Genomic DNA, 23,422 nt, shown 5'->3' on the forward strand with positions numbered 1-23,422 from the left:
TCTGATTTTCAAAATTAAGGAGTACTATTCAAATAAAGAATAAAAGTAGCAGACCTCCTAAGAAATAGAGACTTGTTTTCATATAAATGAAATATTTCTTGTTAATATAAAAAGTTGTAAAAATAAAAATTTCTAAGGTGGCATCTTAAAAGATATCTGTACATATCTTCTCTGAGTAAGAAAAGACCTAACCTCAAAATAAGTTCACAGAATTAAAAGAACTTGAACCAGTCCCCGTATATGTTTCCTTCTCTGTCAGGATAGTTTTAGACGACTATCTGATAAGCATTTCCAACTCCGTAAGAAGCTTATCCATAACTTTGCCAATCAACTTGGAACAGGCTTTCAAACAGTACTTTCAGGCTCATGTTCTTCGTTATAAATGTCTGTTAAGTGGTAGTTACTGGCAATTCATTTTGCAAATGCTGAAAATCCTACATAAACACATAAATAAGTGGAGGAAGCTGTTGGACAAAGTGGAAAACCCACTAATCTGATGTACGGGCTTGGCTGTGAGTTATCGCAAGACCGGTAACATTAAACAAGATAGTCAACAGAACTTAAAATATTTTGAAAGTTTTCATGTCAAGCCACTCATACAGAAATCACATTTTCTCATTTCTAAATTTCACCTTTTACTCATTCAAATACTTCCACTGGACATGCATGACTGTCTATGAAAGCACTGCCGTTGTTTCAAAGGGCTCAGAGATTCATGGGAACCGAACAATGTGATGGACAAAGATGGTCTAGGTAGGCTCTTTCCTTCCGCTCCATGGCAAAAGGCAACGTGCTGAGACTAAAGTAAAAAGTGGAGGCATACAGAAAGATCAAGAAAAAAAGAAAAGGTAACATAAATGAGCAAGAAAAATGGGATAAACCCTGCGTGGTTGATTTTCAAATTGGTGTAGAAACGTGTTGAGCTATCGGCATGAGATATTTCATTATAAAATACATAGACTGAATCTTTCTTTCTTTCTCTCTGAACGCTTTTTGCTATTTGTAGTATAACTAAAAGAATGCAAAATTTTTAAAAAGTGTAAAACATTTTATGGTTCTTATTTTTTAAAAAGAAGTTCCTTTATAATTTGGAAATCAATTCAAATACAGTATTGTGATTAAGAGTTTCCTTGGGGCGCCTGGGTGGCTCAGTTGGTTAAGCGTCTGACTTTGGCTCAGGTCATGATTTCATGGTTCGTGGGTTCAAGCTCCATGTCCGGCTCTGTGATGACAGCTCAGAGCCTGGAGCCTGCTTCAGATTCTGTGTCTCCCTCCTTCTCTCTGCCTCTCCCCTATTCATGATCTCTCTCTCTCTCTCTCTCAAAAATAAACATTAAAAATATTTTTTTAATTAAAAAATGGTATTTTCCTTAATGAGAAAATTGTATTTTAAACCTTAAGTTCTCCTGACATACAGTAGGGAAATAATTACTAAATGCTGAAACTGAATGGTTATAAGTGTTTCCTTGGGTTTTAAAATACCTACAAACGACACTAGGAGTAAACCCAGCTGGTTTAATAAAGCTATGTTCACTATCTGGAGTAATGCAAAATAAAAAGGGCTTGTATGGAAGGGGCTAAGCCAGCTCAGCTGACTGCCATGGCATCGAGGAGAAAGTACTGCTGCCAAGTCTGGACCGATGAATGTAATTAAAGATCATTTTACCGAGTGATTTTTCTATGTGGGTGAGATCACGGTCAAAGCCTGCAAAAACGTGGACAGAGCTTTAGGCCCAAGTAAAGGACAGGGAACAGCATTTTCTTCAGGCATCCATCCTCAACAGGGATGTCTGCTTATGCTGTTTTTGTCATTTCCATTATAACTAATATCTGTTTGCACGGATGTCAATTTGGCCAAGAGTATAGAAGGAAAAATCAGGGTTTACTCACCACAAGGAGTCCCTGTGACACCACATTCCATTCTATAAAGGAAGTGAAAGTGCTCCTCCCTTGGGTCTGATTTACGAGAGAGAAAGAAAGAGAGAAGGTTGTCATGTTGCTACACTACTCAGAGTGCCATGGTGAGGAGACGGGACAACAAACCTGAGTTATGAAGACTCTAATAAAACCAGTACAGTGCTCTCTACATATCGGCCACGCAGATCAACCCTGATAAGAGGAAGTCACAAACATACTTGTTTCCCCAGAGAGAACTACCAAGAGCTCTCCCTCCATGTGCTGTACAGGGGAGATTAACCATTCAGGGCAAAACTGAGGCTTAGGCCTAAGAAGAGAAAAATCGTGGTGTGTGTGTGTGTGTGTGTGTGTGTGTGTGTGTGTCTGTCTATCTGTGAAGTGAATTTGAGGTAAATTGTCTTGAAGGAGGTAAGGCTTATAGAGGAAACCCAACAGCTTAAGAAACTCTCAAGCATTTGAAATTCATAATTCTTCTGAGAGATGAAAGCCTTCCTGGGGGGTAAACCCTCCAAGGAAAAAGACACTATTGCCTCTTAAAAACAAAAAAGTCCATGAAACTTCAAGTAAGAGTTCTGCCTAAAACCAAAGTGAGGTTGGGAAATTTGCTTGCACATATTTTGTTTGCTCTGATAGTAAAAGAAAAACATTCTGGCATTTATTACCTCAGCCTACTCTACACTTACTACCATCTAAAATGGTTTAGCAAAGTTTTCAAAAATACCAATCAGTTCTTGGCACTAGAGAGCATGATTTTTCTCTATCATCTCTCTCAACTTTAAGCTCAAATGTTATGGAGATTTCTAAAACACAAAATGAAGTCACAAGTTTGAGTAGGAAAGAGGATTCACAAAAATGTCAGGTAAATTAAAAACATGTCCACAATGGGTTAACCTATATTTATTCTAGAAGTAAATTTGGAAAAGTGAGGTCTGATACCTCTTTAGCATAATAAAGAGAAGTCCACTTTTCTAAAAAAGTGAAATACTTTCATTCTTCCAAGAAACACAGATACTTCATATAATCAACCAAAAGGGAAGAAACCTAGGAATCTGGTTTTAAATAACCTGGATGTCTGGGTGCCTGGGCGGCTGGTTAAGCTTCTGACTTCGGCTCAGGTCACGATCCCACACATGACTCGGGAGTTCGAGCCCCGCGTCAGGGTCTGTGCTGACAGCTCAGAGCCTGGAGCCTGCTTTGGATTCTGTGTCTCCCTCTCCTCTCTGCTCCTCCCCCACTCAGGCACTATGTCCCTTTCAAAACTAAATAAACATTAAAAAAACTTTTTTAAATAATCTGGATGTCCTTCTTTTAGTCTTCAACAAAACATTTGGGGGCAAAAAATTTTCAAGGTTGTTAATTCGTTAGCAAAAAGTTGTCTAAGTATTCCTGAGATCACTAAACTTTATGGAAACAGTGCTTCCTCTGTAGGCAACACAAACACATCTACCAAGACAAGATAATTACCCTGCCCACTTCTCAAAATGAACAATATTTTAACAGGGTCAAAGCTGGCAAAATGCCTGCCAGTGGGGAACTCTCAGTGAAGGCTGAGTGTTCTTGAGGGCGTGGAGAATCGCCCTGGCCCTCAGCTGTAGCGAAGGGCAGAGTCCTTGGGTACTTATATGTCAGCAGTGGCAAAAAGCAAACCCAAACCAATAACCATGGCAGGTTTACAGAATATTTAGGAATTGGTTCAAAGAGTAAATTTCTAAAGCAGGAAATCCGGAGGCTGTCAGCTTTCAAAACCATCTCACAAATGCTGCGGGAGATAAACTCTGCAGGCATCTCCAATACGGACAGAAGGCAACAACATTACACCACTACTGACGTGATCTGGAAACAGTGCCAGGGACCACAAAGTCACTGTGTTCACCTCGGCATCCTGACTGCCCTGACAAAGATCCCTCTCCCCCTTCGTGTGGGGAGGATTCAACAGAACTAAGAGACTAGGAAGACAGCAACTTTCTTAGAGAAAAGAGACTGACGACACATAGGAATGTAAGAATAAGGGAACCAGAAGAAAATCCCCACAATCAACTTCTTTATTGGTCTTTTCAATTTCTTTTTATCTTTTTGAAAAAATAAAGTCAGACTGAAGGAAGGAGCACTTTTTGGTTACTGAAAAAGCTGGAACATAATGCAGCTACTGGTGAAGACAAATCAACCTTTAATGGAAGTAGAGAATATTGGAAGAAAAGGTATAAGAAGGCAGAATATGGCTATTTCTAAATAGTAATTCTGTAAGAACAAATGTATTTTTCTACTCCTCAAGTATTAAAGGGGTCGTAGGCATAATATTAACAATAGCTTTGTTAATATAATTTTCTCATCCTAGTTCAAGTTTAAACATTTCAAGCTTGGTGCTTTTAAAACCAATGCTCAAAAAGACACTGTTTTCTAAACTGCTCCAAGAAAATATAAATTGCAATGCACACTACTGTAAGCACAAATGACTCAATTTGGATAAAGCATACTTGAGGTTATAAGACAGTAGGGCAGTATTTTCATATTCTGTGTAATCTGGCTCACATTCACACAGAATATTAAATTTGCTGAAGTTCTATTATATAACTTTAACTGCATTTCACATCATATATATATCATATATTTACTAGCGACAGCATAAAATGTAATATTTCAGTTGGTCCAAATTGCAGAAATAGCAAGGGTTTGCCCTGACACTTCACGGAGTCACGCATGTAGGGTAACGCGCTGCCCTCTAGTGTTATTTTAGCTCCAAAGCCTTGAAAACAGAACATTTTGATTTTGAAATGTTACTCAAATTAATTTACAATGAAATTATTTTCAAGTAATATACAGAAGCAATCATCTCTACTTTATGTGCTAAGAAAAATCTTAAAATATCTAGAAAAGGTTGGCTCCAGGGACCACCAGCCACTCACAGCAAAGCAAGGAACGAAGGGAGGAACGAAGATCTGCCAGCTCTCTGCAACATCTCTTTTAGTTTCCAGAGCACACGCTGAAAGACTTCCCTCATGCTATTCTGGTGCCCTGCTTCCCTCAAGTGACAAGGAACCCTAGAAATGATACAGTTCTAGATGCCTGCACAGTAACAAGATGGGTCTTCAAACAGAGCCTAGACAAAGCCTTCGGGAAAACTCTGACAAATCACCACTGCCACTCATCCAGTGAGCCTCCACTGTGTGCTAACATACCCAAGGAAGGATCCACTCTAAAATGAAGAGAGTTTTTAAGTCATATTTCCCTGTAATGTTTTATCTCATCATATGTCAACAACCATACGGAACACACTAGGTCTTTGAAAGCCATTCACTTAAAGACGGCTGGAACACAAACTTCCCTCACATTGATGATCAGAGAAAAACTACAAAGTTAATTCAGCTCCTCGTGTAGACGAGAACATCTTTATATGGCATTAGTTAATTTATGTCAGGTAGCTTCACCTGGCTCTATCTGACTTTCTGTGTGTCCATCCTTGCTATGCGGTCCACATGAAGACATTTTTCAGTAATGTTTCATTAGATACTTTTTCCTGGTCTTCTGAAAACTAAAATAACCATAATTTTACCCCCAATTGTGATAAAAGGAAAAAAACTATATGAGGTCAGGCTTTGCTGATATTAAAGTACCACACTATAAATGTCTTCACAAAAGGTTTACTAATAAGAATGAAGCATTAAAAATTCTCCCAAAGGTATAAAGAATGTACCTGAATATCTAAAAGCTGATGATTAAATTTCTATAAAGAGTCTTCCATTTGACTAACAGGTAATTAGTAAAATACGTAACGTAATTCTCTCATTCTGGTAGGTGGGGATACAGAATGTCAAGTATCACATATAACAGTGATGTGATCTTAATTTTTATCATTGTTTTACTCCACGTAATCTGGCAAAGAATTTATATTCTTTCCACAACATGATCATCATGACCAATAAATTCTTCCAATTTATACTGGAAAGATTCCTTCCTTATTGAAACTGATTAAGGTTCATTTCTAAAGGAACTACATGTGTTACTCAGTGATTACTAAGTATGAAGTACATGCCCATTTACTACTTTAAAAGAGAATCTTCCATGACTTTAGTAATTAAAAAAGAAAAATCATCACATAATTCTGTATATCAACCATTAATTTTGTACCTCAGTTTCCATGGTGAAGCTACTGATAATTTTATTAATTATATTTTTTTTACTAATTATATTTTTATGTGTCATAGAATCATTGCCTACTTTATAGTTAAATGAACTTTATTATTATTGTCCATTTCAGCATTTTAAAACTTATTCAGAATGAAATGTGTTTAGAAAAGTGATCCACGTGAGAAACATCACTTGGGCAACTTTGCTAAGAACCATATAATGATGTTATAGGCAGGGACTCCACAGAGCGGAGACATGCAGATGCACCTGCCCAAAAAAGAAATCTGTAAAACCCGTACTTCTAACCTCAATAAAGCATTAAGATCCACGTGACTTTAACATTTTCATCTGAATGTTCCTAGTTCTGGTAGAGAAGAAAGGAAGAAAACTAACATTCGTTCTGATCTACTATGAAGCAGGCATCATGCTGGGTATTCTCTGTACACCTCCCAATCTTTGTGGTAAAAGATGCTGGGCTCTCAATATCCCCCTTCTACTGTGATGTGGAAATAGGCTTAGAGAACAGAGAAGTTAGACAGTTACCCACATCTCAGCAACTAGTCAATGTTGGGCTGGGCTGAGCCTTCCCACTAGGACAATGGTCTTTGAGAATCGCCCCTCTCACAGATTGGAGGAAGAGTCCACAGGAGTCAGTAACTAAGGCACCATAGCCACTAAGACAATGGTTCTTAAATGAGAGGATGAGGAACCCCTATAGTAAAAGCTCCCAAGGAGATCCTGATAACTACCAGCCCAGAACCCAGTTCTCAGCCTACAGATGATGCCTAGGAGGTCAAGGGAATTCAAGAACACAAAGGCACTAGGGTGAGGTAGCGATAGTGACCACGAGGTCCTTGGCTTTCAGTCCCCAGGCCTTCCCTCTCTCCTCTGTAACCGTCTGCATTATTATTACGGAACAGAAGCAAATTTCTAGTTCAAAACCATTTGGAAAAAAGCGCGCACGGAAAAAGTACAAATATTATATAAACACATTATATAATATTCATTAAAAACATAAGCAGCATTAGTTAATGCATTAAGGGCCACAGTATAAATGAAAATTGTATGAATCATCCCTATTCTGTAAAATCTATCCAAGTGATTAACAATTACAAGTAGTAAAATACCACCTTTACAAGTAGCAAAAATAATTTAAACGTTTAAAATAGCTCACGATCTTAAACTTACCTTAAGCCATAGCAAGGCAGGGTGAAGAGCCTGAATAGTGCCAGGAAAACTCTTAAAGGAAGCAGGGTGAACACATACAGAAATGCATCCAGGCACAGAAAGATTCCGAAAACCATGAGCTGGATTTTAAAAGGAGAGAAGAAAACAAAACAAAACAAAAAACAAAACATAAATATTCTCTAAACAACTGTAGATGAAAATTTCAAATGAGGAATTTGTAAACTCAGTTGGAGATTCGGTTCTCATAAGTCAGCTACGCAAATCACAGGCGAATCGTTGTACTTGTGAACATGTGCCACGTCTAATGACCAATCCCTTTCCAAAGTACATATTTGTAGTTCTCCTCCCAGAAGCTTTGGTTTACCACCTGGAGAAGTCAATCACTCAAGAGAAAAATCTGCTTGACCATGACAATGAAACACCTGATGTGCACTTCCTCAGACTTTAAAGATACTGTTGAGAATCCTTCAGATACAGTCTTTAACTCTAACTTTACTCTCTGATTTTGCAGCTCCTGTTTATCAGAGTGCTTCGTGGATGAGAAAGACCAGAACATATACTAGGTTAAAATACTGTCCTTTTTTTTTTTTTTTTTTCTTCTTAATGTTTATTTTTGAGGGAGATGGAGTGCAAGTGGGATGGGGCAGAGAGGGGGTGGGATCCTTCGGCAGAGGATCCGAAGTCGGCTCCATGCTGACAGCTCAAACTTATGAACTATGAGATTATGCCCTGAGCCAAAGTCGGACACTTAAATGACTGAGGCACCCAGGAGCCCCTAAAATAACTGTCTTTATGTCACAAATGTGTAAAGTGATTACTAATTCTACCACAATTTCACATGGACTCAAATTTGCTGTACTCAGAAGGCATTTTTTTAAGTTAAAAAAAATTTTTTTTTATTTAGAGAGAGAGAGACAAATAGCACAAGAGGGGGAAGGGCAGAGAGAGGGAGAGACAAATCCCAAGCAGGCTCCTCAATGCCAGCATAGAGCCCCATGCGGGGCTCGATCCCATGAAGTATGAGATCATGCCCTGAGCTGAGATCAAGGATCGGATGCTTAAGTGACTGAGCCACCCAGCTGCCCTAAAAGGCATTATTCTTAATTGGAGGAGTAGCTAATGTTTACACCTCTTCCTCTTTCTTGTTCCCTTGCCACATCCTTCCTATTTTTTAGTAGCATTATGTATTTTTCCTGTTAAATGCATGACTATATCTCACAGGAGGGTGGTTATTTGCTGGCTGGGAGAAGCAGCCACACCCAGGAGACCAAACTCTGCTCTTGTAGGAGCGGTGACTTTCTGCGTCTGACACATAAGCACGGAGCGATCCCAGTCTCCTCACACGTAACACTCCATGAAACCTTAGGCAATGAACTGTCCTGTGTAAATATATTAAGTAGTTTAAAACTGACAGTGTTATGGGCAGAACTGTGTCCTCCCAAAATGCTTATGTTGAAGCCCTAATGCCCAGTGCCTCAGAGTGTGACCATGTCTGGAGGCAGGTTCTTTATATTTAAAGAGGTAATTCAATTAAAATGAAGTCATTAGAGTGAGTCCTAATCCAATATGACTGGTGTCCTTATTAGATGAGGGAATCTGGACACAGAAACGGACAAAGGAAAGATGGTACAAAGCCACAGGGAGAAGACACCATCTTGTAAGCCAAAGACAGAGGCCTCAGCAGAAACCCACCCTGAGACACACCCTGACCTCATTTCCAGCCTCTAGAGCTGTAGGAAAATAAAATTCCTGTTGTTTAAGCCCTCCTGCTCTGTGATGCTCTCTTACAGAAGCCCTCACAAACCTTTAAAAGAAGAAAGGACACATTTTATTAATTTTTTGCAAAATGTCTCAAAACAATATATACATATATGGGCTAGATTTCTTAATCAGAATATTAGACACCCTAAAAGCGGCTTTGTTTTTTAAAACAACTGAGGCTCACTATGAACACCAAGGGAAGTACCCAGTCATGTGCTGCAACCCCCTTCTGGTCTTCCCTCCAGGGCCGCTGGGCAGTCAGGCGTCCTGTCTGTTGCCGGCACAGTCCTGCATTTGTTTCGGCGTTTCACATACAAAGGAGTGTGGTTGGAGACAGAGCACGGTCTATGTAAAGCTGGTGACCCTTATTTATTACTCTCTTGCCACCAAGAAGCTTTCCTCTGTTTCCTGGTTGATTGTGGGTTGCACTCCAAAGGCAGAAACTACTAGAAGCCTGCACATCCCAGAAGGTCATTTCTGTATGTATGCAACAGGAGACGGCACACTAGGAAGAAGAGTTAAGTGGTCACAAGTGTCTTTCTTGTGACCTTACACTGGGGATGAGCGCGTTACTCATTCATCCAACATCCACTAAGCTGCGAACATGGGCCACGTAAGATGCTCAGCCCGCCAGGCATGACACCATGACTGGGTTTCAGCCCTTACTAAGCTTCTTCACATTTCAGCACAGAGACCCCTACACAGAGACTGCTGCTATGACGGCACCAAGTTTACAAGGGACAAGGGAGCCCTAGAGAGAGAATGGCCAAGCCAACTTGGGGAGATTTGGGAAACACTCCAGAGGAGACCCTTAGAGACATGTGAGAAGATGAGGGCTATTGCCACATGGAGAGGGTAGACTGGGCAGATGATGGGGGGAGGGGAGGGAGGGAGGAGGAAGTTTCCAGAGAGAGGAAGCAGAGCAAGGACACAGAGGAAAGAAATTATGAAGACTAAAACTTTCTCTTAAAGGATAAAAGTGCAGTCACCTATCTCTGGCTTAGAGGAATCGGTCGTCACATCATTCACGGTGAACAACAGTAACAGAGGTCTACCGGCCTTTCTCTTTGCATTTTTTTTTTAATGTTTTATTTATTTCTAGGTGAGAGAGAGAGACAGCGTGAGCAGGGGAGGGTCAGAGAGAGAGGGAGTCACAGACTGAAACAGGCTCCAGGCTCTGAGCTGGCAGTCAGCACATAGCCCAACGCGGGGCTCGAACCCACGAACTGCGAGATCATGACCTAAGCGAAAGCCGGACACTTAACCGACTAAGCCACCCAGGCGCCCCTCTCTTTGCATTTTTAACCAGCCCAGCAAACCAAGCGGGCAAGCAATAAGCTCACACGATATGCTGACCATGGGCTGCCTGGAGCTGTCAGCGTAAACAACTGCAACATGAAAATGGAAGGAAAGCAAGTAGCTGCGGTCTAAGGAAATTTCAGCCGGGTGGAGAGAAAGCACTCACGTAGGGAGAACACACAATGCATAAGAGAAGCAACAGAAATGCCTTACAGGGTTTAGAGATGAGGGAAGTGGACTCAACTGTTATACCTGCTGTCCAGATGTTGACCTCTCATAAAGCAAAGATTCTTTTAAATTCCTTACAAGAAAACTTTCTAATAAACAAGACGTGACCCTAAAAACATTCCTCCTCCAAGGAGGTACAGCAAGCGTGTCAGGGGCAGCGTGAGCCTGGAGCCCCTCAGGACACTCAGCGCACGGCATTTCTCAGCTAATTCACGGGGCACCCCCAGAGCATAGAGGGGCTGGGCAGCAGTGTCACCGGTGCTCACACCTTCCAGCCACAGCGGTAAGAGCCTGCGACTGAATCCTCCTGACAGCTCTCTGAGGTAGTTATTACCATCCCTACTGGACACTTGAGGAAGCCACAGCTCTGGACGCTGAATGCTCGCCCAAGGCTGTGGGTCAGAGTACAGGCACTGGCTTTCAAGCCGAGTCTGCCTGACCCAAGGCCCTACACGTTCTCTTCGAAGCAGTTTGAGCAGAGCAAAAAGAACTCACTCCCTATTTTTCCTAGGGATACAGATTAACACGATTTTCTTTGTGATCACTTTTCTCCTCCTAACTTGCCTAGTGTCATTAAAAAAATGCAAATAAGACATTTAATGAATCGAACTTATAAAAGACAAATAAATTTCACATATTGAGATTTATTGCTAATTTTGAAAACATGCTGCTAAGAATTAAAAGCTTGGGTATAATATATATCAGGAAGGGAATGATATGTACTTTCATACCTTCAGTGACTTTGCGTGGCATCTTGATACAATAGGCTCTCACTATTTCCTTTTCATTTAGACCAAATCACCATAGAGTGATGGAGAAGTCTGAAGCAATGCCTAACGAAAATCCCTCCAAAATATGCAAGGTGTGACTGTACTGGAATTGGTGTCATATGCCACTCTCTGTTTCCCTTTGAGAAACACAAAACCCTCCTGCCCTCTTTTAAATGCCACTTGAAGATTCAAAATAAAAACATTCTAGGTTCTGACTGAAATGAAACAGCACAATGCTTTCTGACTGTGCCTCCCTTCACAGCCCAGGTGCACATCGGGCCTGCTAGCTGGCAGTCATGCCTTGTGCACTGGACTCTCGCCGGGCTCACCCACTGGCCCATCTCTCTGGCCCTCTCCAGCGCCGCCATCCCAGGCTCAGCGCACTTTACTGTCTTATGGATTCGGATCTCACTTCACAACTCTCTCACGTTTACAGGGCAGGGCTCAGAATGAACGCGGCATCTCTTCACACTGACTGCTACATACATAACAAAGAGCAAAAAATAAAGATGCGGCAAAGAAAATATTCCAAGAAGAAATCAGACTTTGGAGGTTTTTGGGTTTTTTGGGTTTTTTTTTTTTTTTTGGCTTTTGCTTTTCCATTCTCTGCATTTTCCCAGGGATGGAAGACAAAACACTATAAACATAGTTTTGTGTGAAATGTTCTCAGGTTCTCACACTCACTCTTTGAGTTATTCTTCCTTCCCTCTTAATCAAACAAATTTTGTACAGCTCTCATGTGGACGAGACTGTGACTGCTGAACAAAATATATGACCACTATTTTAAGAGGGTCTTAAAAAAAAAAAGTCAAGTCTTGTAAAGCAGCAAACTGCCCAAAGAAGAACAATCCAACTCTGACCACGATCCACCAAGAAAACACTGTTGTAATTCAATACACATATTCATACATACCCAAAACCCCAAAAGACAAGTTCTGCCAAAATAAGATTAACTTTTATTCCATAAATTACAGGTTGATACTTTCTACTTCCCTTTTATAAAGCAATACTGGCCTCACTAAATTCACAACTCACTGAAGGGTGGTAACGTACTGTCTGCAACACAGGTCCCCAGAGGGAAAGGCTGGTTGGAACTCAGTTCCCTTTGTGGGCAGATGCAGGGACAGTGAAGACAGTTCAAAGTGGCCACAGGGAGTTTTGGAGAGTTCTGGGGTAAGAACACACTGGGAAGCTCCTTGCACAAAAAGGAGTGAAAAGCACCGAGGCACAAATTGCAATACTCAATTTGAAAATATATTTTTTTTAAAAGCTTGTCTATTTTGAGAGAGACAGAGCAAGCAGGAGAAGGGCAGAGAGAGAAAGAGAGAATCCCAAGCAGGCTCTGTGCTGTTAGTGTGGAGCCCAATGCGGGGCTTGAACTCACGAACTGTTAGATCATGACCTGAGCGGAAACCAAGAGTCAGACACTTAACCGACTGAGCCACCCAGGCATCTCTATTTGAAAATCTTTCTTAAAATTCATACTCAAAGTAGAGATTTAATAAAATTTACATGGAAATAGATTATTTTGAAATAATCTGTTTGATTAATGAGGTAGCTCTTACGAATCTTTAGAATAAAAACCGTAAGTAGAAATAATCCAAGGACAGAAATGCTAGCTGGCCTCTCTGTCTCGCTGGAGCTCCTGTCAGGTGGGACTTGGGAAGCCTTCCCCGGGCTCTATGCACGGCCTCAATCCATCCCCAGCTCCGCTCTGAGAGGCGAGAACCACCACCCTCACCCCCTGCTCTGCGCTGGGACTCGGGAGCTGGCCTGGTCTGTGAGGAGAGGCAGGGCCAGACTTCAATCCATCTGCAGAACACACAACCTTGAAAACGGAAGCCCTGTTTCTATTAATGACACCTGTTACTCATCCTCCCAGCCTCAGCCTTGCTACTGGATCTGGCCTTATACATATTTTCCTAAAAAACGATTTAACAGAGTTTTTAAAATCTCAGCTTCAGCGTTAAGAAAGCTACAAAATGGGAGAGATTCTGTAACACTGTTGGTCAACAAGCCGTCATGTGCCAGTGAAAATTTACACAACTGGCTCTTCGCACTTTCATTCTCAACCTGCTACCATTGCTCTTCATCATTAGAAAAAATGCTCACCAAAAAAAAAAAAAAAAAAAAAGAAAAAATGCTCACCTCAAAAGAAATAAACAAAAATGCCCATCTCTCTCCATGGAGAATGGAGCAGGGTTTCCTAACCTTTTTAGAATCTGTCCCCCTTGGCCAAAGTCTCCTGCCTTCCTTTATTTCCTTCCAAAATAAATAAAATTTGATGGCTAAAATTAAAAAGGCACAATTCTGGAATACGCCTCTCTGAACGATACAAACATTTTCTGGCAATTCTGGACACCATCTCCTCCACCACGACCACTGCACAGCACCGGCTGGTGGAGGGTGGCGGGCCTGGGGTGTTAGCTGGGAAGGAGGAGAGTGGGAAGCAGTGTTTCCCTCTTCTTCCCGGGTCTCACAATCCATAAAGCTCCGGGTCTCTCCTGCAAGAGCAGAGATCGCATCTGGCTCAATTCTACCCTGGGGATAAAAGGTCACAAGGAAGGACATACATCTTCCTCAGGGAGTTCACAATTGAGGGAGCCGGACAGGGCGGGGTGGAAAGTGCTCGTGAAGGATGTGCTCTGGGAATGCTGGCAAAGAGATCAGGTCTGTGCAGGGTGCGCAGGCGTGGGGGCGGCACTGGGGGATGTACACCCAGGGGAAGAAGGAACCGAGTTAGCAGGGACCGCCCAGAGGAGACAGACGGGCACTAGATTTTGGCAGGCAGGGTAGGAAGGGACAGAATGTTGAGCAAAGAGAAGCGCACACGGTGCAGGGTGAGGAGGCTGCGTGGCCAGAATGCAATCACCATACAAGAGAGACAGAAACCATCTCCAGTAATCACTAAGGAACACATACCTTTATCCTACATTCCAGAAGTTCTCTACAAACCCCCATGCAGGGTTCCATTATGAGAAGAATGGATTATCATTCTTAGGAGAATGAGTTGTCAATTTAAAACGTTTACAAATGATTGATTTGAAAGCAATTACTGCTTCAAGGTCATCCCTATAATAACTTTTATTCACCTGAATTCAAAAATTCACACTCCCAGGAAGTCTCCGTCCAGGAGAAGGCAAACAATGGGATTACCTGTGTGAACCTGGGACCTTTATGACAAGCCACATGACATATACTTGTGTAACCAGGGAAAACAAAGTAATTTTGATGAAAGCCTTCAAAATAATCACAATCTATACACTAGACATATATTTTAACACGAGGAATAAATTTCTTAAGAGGTAAATAAATACATTGGAGATTCTAATTTGCAAAAAGACTATATATGGAAAGGTCTTGGATTTTCTTTTTTTTTTAATACATTTTTTAAAATGTTTATTTTTGAGAGCACGAGCGAGAGAGAGCATGAGCAGGGGAGGAGCAGAGAGAGAGGGTTACACACAGAATCCGAAACAGGCTGCAGGCTCTGAGCTGTCAGCACAGAGCCTGACGTGGGGCTCGAACCCACAAACCATGACACATGACCTGAGTCGAAGTCAGACGCTTAACCAACTGGCACCCCTGGATTTTCTTGATTCTCTTTACACTGAATATTATATATTCAAGGTGAATATATACATTCACATTGAATATTGTTATATTCTAAGCACTCGACCCACATTAATTTGTTTAATCCTCACCAACAACCCTTGAGGCAGACCATTACCAGGCATTTGCAAAAACAAACAGGGCTGTGATGCACCAGGCTGCACGTCTGAGAGTCATGCTAAGGAACTTAGTGCTGCTGGCTGGTCTTATCAAACCATACCATTTCTCGGCTCCAATCACCGTTTTTAGGGAATGATTAGCAGCATTACAGCAGGCTGAGAGAAGCAGAGGGGACAGGTAAGGAGAATAACAGTCTGAGTGAAAGATCACAAGGACCTGATAAAACCCAATGAAAAGAGAAAGGAAGAGAGAGATTTAAAATTGTTTCCAAAGCTAATGTGAAGAAATAAGTTACTGATTAAAAAAATAAACAGAGCCCCATGGTTCCAACTTCATAAGTTGATTTTCACTACATCAATGAATGGGGTAGAGGCGTTAGTCCTTGGCTGGTTGTCTAGAACTATCGGATGGGTCGCATACGTCCAACAGGTAGCAGGGCCTACAAAGCCCTGGGTGCCAGGTGCCCCATCACCTCCGAGCCCCACTTCGGGAGGGGCTGCTGGCTGTCCTCTAAGAGAGTCACAAAAGGTAAGACTGCTGCAGAAGGCGTGAGGAGCTACTGTCACTGCCACTCCAAGCAGGGGCAACAAGCCTCAGAACCAGAGGGGCACCAGCCTAGGCTGCTGAGGTGCTGGGTTCTGACAGCTGCATATCCCATGGCTTTCCTGCTTCTTAGCAGCCTTGTGGTGGGACATCTGAGTCAGGGTGTGTCACAAACGAGAGCTGACATCATGAGAAGAACTTAGGGGGATGATTCCCCAAACACACTTCCATGAAATTAGAAACTGCGCCGGATGCCCAAGAGTCGCTGCCATAAACATGGGTCTGGGTAAGTACTCTCTCTCTGTCTCACCATGAAATCCCAGGACTGTTCTATTGACATAAAGATGACACAAACGGCTGTGACATTTTCTTAACATTCCTTCTCACACTGAGAAACAATGAAATGGCTTTATGTGATTATTTTGAGTAAGTTCGTTGTTTTGAAAACAACTTGCTGAATTATTTTTTCTAAAGGTTACAGCCCTGAGCCCTCCAAAAAGCAGAACTAAGTTCCTACACTAGATTAGTAAAATTTCATTTTCTGTGAATCTCTCCCCTTGCTCCTGTTTCCTCTGTTCTTCACACTCCAACTCATTCAGAGTAATGGACTACCAGTCCTCAGGATGCCCCAGTCCAACCCCCTAATCTTTGACAAAGAAAGTCAAAGTCAAAGGAAGTTCAACACCTTGATCAGACCACCTGACTATCACTTGCAGATCTGACAAGAAAAGTTAACATTATTGAACTTTGACTCCAAATTATCCCGTGTGACACTACCCTCTCCCTTTCAGTAACAACAACAGCTTATGTGGAAAAACAGTATTCTGTAACCACAGCAATGCTTATACCTTCAATCTCACAAATTTAAGGCTTAGAAGACTATCTGGATCTTTACTAGACAACTTAAGTAGTTCCATTTAAGACTAAGCAGTTGAGTTCCTTTTTAAAAAAAAAAATGTATTAAATAACTGTAATGTACAAAGGATGGTAACAATGTAATAAAGGATTGCCAAAAAGCACAGAATTACCAGATAAAGAAGGGAAAAATTATACATTTATTTTAGTTCTACTTTTTATGACAGGCAAAGTCACATAAACATATGCAGCCACAGGAGGAAGTAATTTTGATAAAAGACTAATAATCACCACCTACACCTGATGTGTATTTAACACAAGGACTACATTTCTTAGGAGGTAAAACAAATAAACACATCTGTTTTAATGTGAAGGAAGATTATGCACATGGATCTTGAGTTCCTTTTGCTTCTCTCATGGCCAATCCACGTTGAATACCACTATCCGAAGTTTTCCGCAGCACAGCTCTGACCCAGCCGTCATTCTGACTCAATGACTGAGCTCTGACTCAATCCATCTCTCCCTTCCTTGGAAGAGCACTCCCTCTCCTCTCCTTTCTGACAGCAACGCAGAGGCAGCGCCTGAGGCTGCAGCTGCCATCTTTCTATTAAAAGGCAACAAGCACAAGGACCAGAAGCCAATTTACAACGATGGTGGAATGGAGACATAGAAAGGACTCGAGTCCAGGCTGGCTTCACTAGTTGGCTGGAACTACTTGACATCTCCTTCCTCCAGACTCTTCAAAAACATTTTCAAACCTATCCGAGCCACTGTTACGTGGTCCCCCACACTTAAAGGGAAAAGTATTCCTATGAAACGCTCCCAAAGTAGCTTCCACCGCTGAGTCTGACCACTCAGTTTTCTGGTCTGGCCTACGTTCCGTGTTCCCCCTGCCCCTAACGACTTCCTGCCTCTGGATCTTCCTACACACCCAGCCACCTACACCCCCAGGCCCTAAAACGCAGGTGCAAAATCCGCCTCCTTTTCTCATCGCCTTGCAGTGCCTTTTCTCACCACCCTGTCAGTGTGCCTGAACACAGCACTCAAAACACACTGAGAAAACCAATAAATCAGTGAATAGGTGACCTGTATCTCCATAAATTAGCATCTAAATACATTAGGGAATCTTAAAGAATACTTTGGTAAGCATCTCCTTACTAGGTCCTGCAGTTTGGGACTCACACAGATGAATCCTTGTCCCAGGCCTAGTTCTGTATGTGGTGCAGGATGAATTACTCCCATACAGCGCAAACACCGGCATGACCGCCACGTCAGGGCAGATGAAGAAAACGGGACTTCAGGAGAACATGTAATGCGTGGGACTGGCTGTGGGGGAGATTTAATGCTAACTCGTTTAAAGTGCCTAGGACAGGGGCACCTGGGTGGCTTAGTCGGTTAAGCGTCCGACTTTCGCTTAGGTCATGATCTCGCGGTTCGNGTGCCTAGGACACTGCCTGGCACCAAATTCTTACTTGACAACCGCTATCTGTTTTATTTTTAACACAGAAATAGCTGCCAGAGGTGGGATGTAAGTGGCCAAGTCAAGGGGGGCTATGGAGCAGTGAGCACTTACTCACTAGGAATTTTCTTTTTTTTTAAAATTTTTTAGGTGTTTTATTTACTTCTGAGAGAGAGAGATAGAGAGAGAGAGCAAGAGTGCATGAACAGGGGAGGGTGAGAGAGAGAGGGAGACACAGAATCTGAAACAGGATCCAGGATCTGAGCCAGCTGTCAGCACAGAGCCTGACGTGGGGCTCGACCCACAAACCGCAAGATCATGACCTGAGCCGAAGTCGGACACTTAACTGACTGAGCCACCCAGGCACCCCCTCACTAGGAATTTTCTAAGAAACTGTGACCCCACCCTGCTTTCACAAAGCTTCTGGTTCAAGTGTTGTGGTCTGACCTAACCATAAGCTCATCATGTGCCTGTTGAGGCCAGACTCTAGAGGGACCGACGGAAAATGTCAGGGTGATGGGATGCATTACCTCTTGGCCATCAGCTAAATCCTTCATGAAAGAGACACGCTTAACTCTGAGACAGCCTGGTCACAAGGACAGAGGGCAGAAAACAGTTCTTCCCCACAGGCTCCTTGTGCCTGTGGTCAGCAATCCAAGAAGGCAGACTCAGAAAATCATGCCCTTTGCTGGGTTAGAAAAGTCAAATTTAGCAGCAAGTGAAGTAGGAAGATTAAAAGTGTCACATGAGATCAGAGTGGGGCACGGGGGACCACGGGCACCAGACGTCTCCTGGTATCTATATATCCCCTGCTATAAGGGGAAGGGGAAGGGGGCCACGTAGACAGCTACCCTTACTGTGAGGAGACATCTGCTGGAATGTAACCCAGAGACAAGAAAACTTTCAAAAGTTCTCTTGTTCTCCCAGGGCAGGGTATTCCCCAACTTGCTGAAGTGAGGGCCATAAAACAGTTTAAAACATGTACAGAGGGGCTACCACATAATTAATACACAGATGAGAAAATGGGGGCAAATGAACAGAAGTAAACTGGCCTCCGACTAATATGTTTGTTTATTTTTGAGAGAGAGAGAGTCAGAGCACGAGCAGGGGAGGGACAGAGAGAGAGGGAGACACAGAATCTGAAGCAGGCTCCTGGCTCTGAGCTGTCAGCACAGAGCCTGATGTGGGGCTCGCACTCACAAACTATGAGATGATGACCTGAGCCGGAGTTGGACACTCAACTGGCTGAGCCACCCAGGTGCTCTGGCCTCGCAGCTAAAAATGGTGGAGTCAAGATGCAAATCCAGGCAGGCTGGCTTTACAGTTCATGCTTTGACTATCCTGCCTCTCAGTTCGGAATGCAGACAAGTGTAGTTCAGTGTCCTCTGCTGTATAAAGAGAGAAACAGCCCTTACACAATCATACGTGGTGAGTAACAGAAGCAGGACAAGAACCCAAGGGGTGTGTGGGCGAAGGGGGAAGGAGTCTGTGGCAGAAAAAAAGAAATGCTCCCCCAAAGCCAATAGAATATTCCAAAATACAGCAAAATGAGAAGTTCAAATGTGAAAAAAAAGTGTCAACCACTAGGAATCTGATTTTAAGTATATAAGCAATTCACCTTTTTTGAATATCAAGTATAATGGGTTTATCCACTGACAAGATTACACAAAAATTCTGGGATTTTTTAAATATTAAGTAAAAAGGTTAATTAAGAGATACTGAGTTGACCTTTCTCTTGACTTGAAAATATAAATGTTAATTATGTGTTTTATAGCATGTGCAACATTTGTAGAAGCAAAGTGCTCTTTAATTATCAAGTTTCTCTTTCTGAAAAGGCTAGATGAAAATATCATAGCATTTACCAAAAAACAAGAAAAATAATACATAAAGTGTTAAGTGTCAGAAGCGTTCTATGTCAGGGAAAGGTGTTACATATGAGGCAGTACCTATCAGACACTGAATTTATTGACATGAATGTCTAGAGAGCCCCCCCAAATCCTGTAATAAAAGCCTGAAGTGAAACCCTACTCATGAAATAAAGGCCTCTGAGACACTAGCAAGAACTCGCATTGTTATGAGAGGTAGTTACACCTGAGATTAAACTGAAATTGAATTCTGCTTCCCTCTACGTTTCACTTACTCTGAGAAGTTAAGAAACTTCTCTAAACAGAAAAATGCACATGCATTTGTACATTTTAGGCAATGAAACTTCTAAAGTGTTGTTCTAAGAGAGTAAGTCAAATTTTCCTAAATAGGCCTAAAGCAAAATCCTCTGTGATGGGAAACTGAGCTAGAAAATGTCTACAATTGTGCATGAGGAGTTTTAATTCAACTCTCCTGATGTTACACATCTTACATGCATGCAAATAAAACCAAAGTTTTGTGAGAAAATACTTACCCTCCTATAGCAATGCACTCTGATGCTTTTCTCTTCTTCTCTTTAAAAAAAAGTCCTGATTGACTGCAAGCTACCACAGGGGTTATCCAGCCCATCAGTGGCCCGTTAATGCACCACGGTGTGCGAAGCCCTGGTTTAGGCTGAAGTCTTACCAAGACTTGTGGGCATCTTCCCCAGGAGACAACAGTCACGATAACAAATGTGAAGCGCTTCCCCGTTTCTGTGAGAACCCTACGGAGAAACTGCTTGGCATTCCAGCGTGACCGGTAAGGGAGAGACGGATGTGGGCACTGAACTTGCCTCTGATGAGGTAATAACACGACGGCTGTTGCCGCTGCTCATCATTTCTGCTGCAGGAGGGGTACTACCAGGGGTCAGACACACACTTCTTGCTTTGAAGCAAGCCCTGAGGGTGTCCACAGTTTGGCTGTGGATTGCAGGCAAATCTCTCTACGCTCTCCCCAGAGGAAAATGGGAATCCACAACTGTTCAGACAGGTGGGAGAAAACCTTCCCTCGCAGAGACCAGGAGGGCAAAACTTGCCCATGGCTGGCACTGTCCTGTACGAGGACACAGGCCCCAGCAGACCATCTCTCCAGCTGCTCTGTGGTGTGTCCTCACACTCCCCGGCCTTGGCTTCCCATCGGAAGAAAAAAGTGAGCTCAGGAAACAAGTTCAAGTGTTTGAGAGACATAATAATAATGATAATAATAATTATTATTGGCAAGCAGAAGAAACATTACTTCCCGTGCCTGGCCAAAATCTTAAACAAATTCCAATATGTAAAATCAAGGTGCCGTTGCGCTGGGGGAGCAGTGGTACAGAGCGCGGCCCCCACTCCTCCATCTCACCCACCGGGCCCTGCGCCCCCCTGGACTCCCTGGAAACGCAGCCACACAATCATAACTGAGCGTAGTGATCCCGACCACAGGCAACGACCGTCTCACTGTCTCAACTGCTCTCTCTCTGGTCTGCACTTGCTCCCACCACTCCCTGCCCTAACCCAGAACCCCTACAACGTCAGCGTGCCACGTGCCACCAAGAACCCCTGTGAAGCAACGCTTCTCAAACTGTCCCTGACATCTGACTCCCTTCCCTCTACCACACTGATGGACTGTCAGAAATAAAAGACCATCATCAGCCAAGCCAGCGGGGTCCTCACTTCTCACTGTCCACTGTACCCCATGATAGAACACTCTGCTTGAGATAACCAGCGAAACTCTTCTGGAAGCCACTCCGACAGAAAACATGATTCTAAGGAAGTGATGAGACTACTGTTAAGTTCTACGTTACTATGAAAGTATGAAACAGTGTTCCAATAGAGCTGAAGCCGAATTCTTTCCTAACTCTTTCTTTCTATAAGAAATCTTGGAAGTGCCCAGACTCACCAACTGAAGCAATGCAGAGGGAAAAGAGCGGCCTTCCGTCGTATCTGACTGGTCTTCACAGACTCGAGACACAGTCAAGGGAATGCGGTGTGCACGCACTCAGTGCCGTGTGGCTGTGCCTACCCCAGGAAGGGGGTTCTCTGTGGCTATGATGAAATGAATCGTCTTTTTTCTTTGAAGAGACGGTCATTTGTGTCTTTAAATAGGAAGACTTTCTGAGACATTGAAACCTTTAACAGGGCTGAAATTAAGTATTTCTCAATCCCAATGGGAAAAACACTGCTCCTAGTACAATAAACCCGATGAGCACTAAAGGAGTAGATAGAGATGAATTCCCCAGAAGGGATGTGGATGGGACACAAATGGAAATATGGCAAGTTTAATATGCAGCAAAGTAAAGAACCACTGGATCTTACTTGTGGGGATGAGCACTGAGTGTTATATGGAAACCAACTTGACAATAATAAACTATTTAAAAAAAAAAAAAAGCCACTGGATCTTACTTAACACTAAAAATGTAAGTTTTTAAGCCTCTTCCTATATGGGAATTCCTACACCCCAATATATTTAATCACCTATGATCACGTTATTCCCAATATTTAAATAACTCAACTTATGCTATTCACGGTTTGTTTTCGTACAATTAACATGTTGACATAACTTTCAAAATGATGTCTAGTAAAAGAAAAAAAAATAGTACCTTTTCCAATTCTCTTGGTATTCGCATACAAGTGTATACTCTTTCTCTTCTTTCTGTATACTTGGCCTCATTATGTTCAAGGAAGTACCCTCTTGTTAGTTCAGCACTGAGGAACCTCAACAATGAAAGCTCTATAGGAAAAGAAAATGACACAAAACAAAAAGAACAGTATTTATCAAGAAACTTATATGCTAGCCGGGGCCATAGATAATACATATATAAAACAAAAAGAGAAAAAAGCAATCTATAATTCTGTGCCCAGAACTGAACAGCTACATACAAATGATCAGCAAAAATTGTTGACAATTGCTACTCTGTGTGGTATAAAGAGAAAATGCCACAGAAATATAGAAGGAATGATTACTTTGAGCCGAATAGTTAGTAAAGTGTCTGTGAGAGTCCAGTTCTGGGTCTTATAGGTGATATAGGACCTGGACTGATGGACAGAAGGGAGGTAAAATGACTTTAGAGCAAGTATACATAAAATGAATGTTATATACGTATATATGTATGTACACACACACACACACACACACACACACACACGATTCTATATACGCTATAAGGGAGCTAAGTCACCTAAATATGCTTTGCTTCAATGCAAAAACCATCCTGGAGGAAGTACAATGATATCGCTGCAACTCCTTCCTTCTTCAGCCCTGGAGATCCCACAAAAGTATCTAAATAATGCCATTTCCCTAGGTGAAGGCTTACCAACAGGGTAATAATCACAGCAAGTCATAAGAGAGTAGAACCTCAAGCAGATCTGAATGACTTCCCTTTCTTTGGATTCGTCCACTTGTTTCCTCTGTTCCTCCAGAACAGATTCACCCAGAGCCGTCCCATCTCAAGTGAAAGTAAGGCCAAAGGAGGTGGTGTGCTTTCCCCTTGGCTCTACCTGGAGACTTTGAGATGAGACGCTAAGGTTCCAACCACTTCCAACCTGTTACACTTCCCTGATGGCCCATCACCTCAATGACTGCTCAGTAGCCAGACTCACAACACCTTCCTCTTCTTACTCCCCAGGAGGCCAAGCCCTCTTCCAGAAGTCAGGATAAC

General features: G+C 42.4%; 1 protein-coding gene across 2 annotated transcripts in view; it reads right to left on the reverse strand.

The window, feature by feature from the left end:
* The window catches only part of TAPT1 (transmembrane anterior posterior transformation 1), a 48,960-nt gene extending 26,470 nt beyond the window's left edge, over positions 1-22,490 (reverse strand). Inside the window, exons 1-2 of one of the 2 annotated variants that reach the window (XM_077750400.1) lie at positions 22,364-22,486; positions 7,231-7,349 (exon numbers count right to left, since the gene is read on the reverse strand). In XM_077750400.1, the coding sequence (XP_077606526.1) occupies positions 7,231-7,349; positions 22,364-22,390 (146 nt within the window). In that variant the 5' untranslated portion in view covers positions 22,391-22,486. Of the gene's footprint in view, positions 1-7,230; positions 7,350-22,363 lie in introns of both variants that reach the window. The other variant, XM_077750401.1, reaches the window with a different exon arrangement.
* Positions 22,491-23,422: the final 932 nt, after the last annotated feature.

This window comes from Crocuta crocuta, unplaced genomic scaffold (genome assembly GCF_008692635.1).
Source record: "Crocuta crocuta isolate KB4526 unplaced genomic scaffold, BGI_CrCroc_1.0 scaffold179, whole genome shotgun sequence".
NCBI lineage: Eukaryota > Metazoa > Chordata > Mammalia > Carnivora > Hyaenidae > Crocuta > Crocuta crocuta.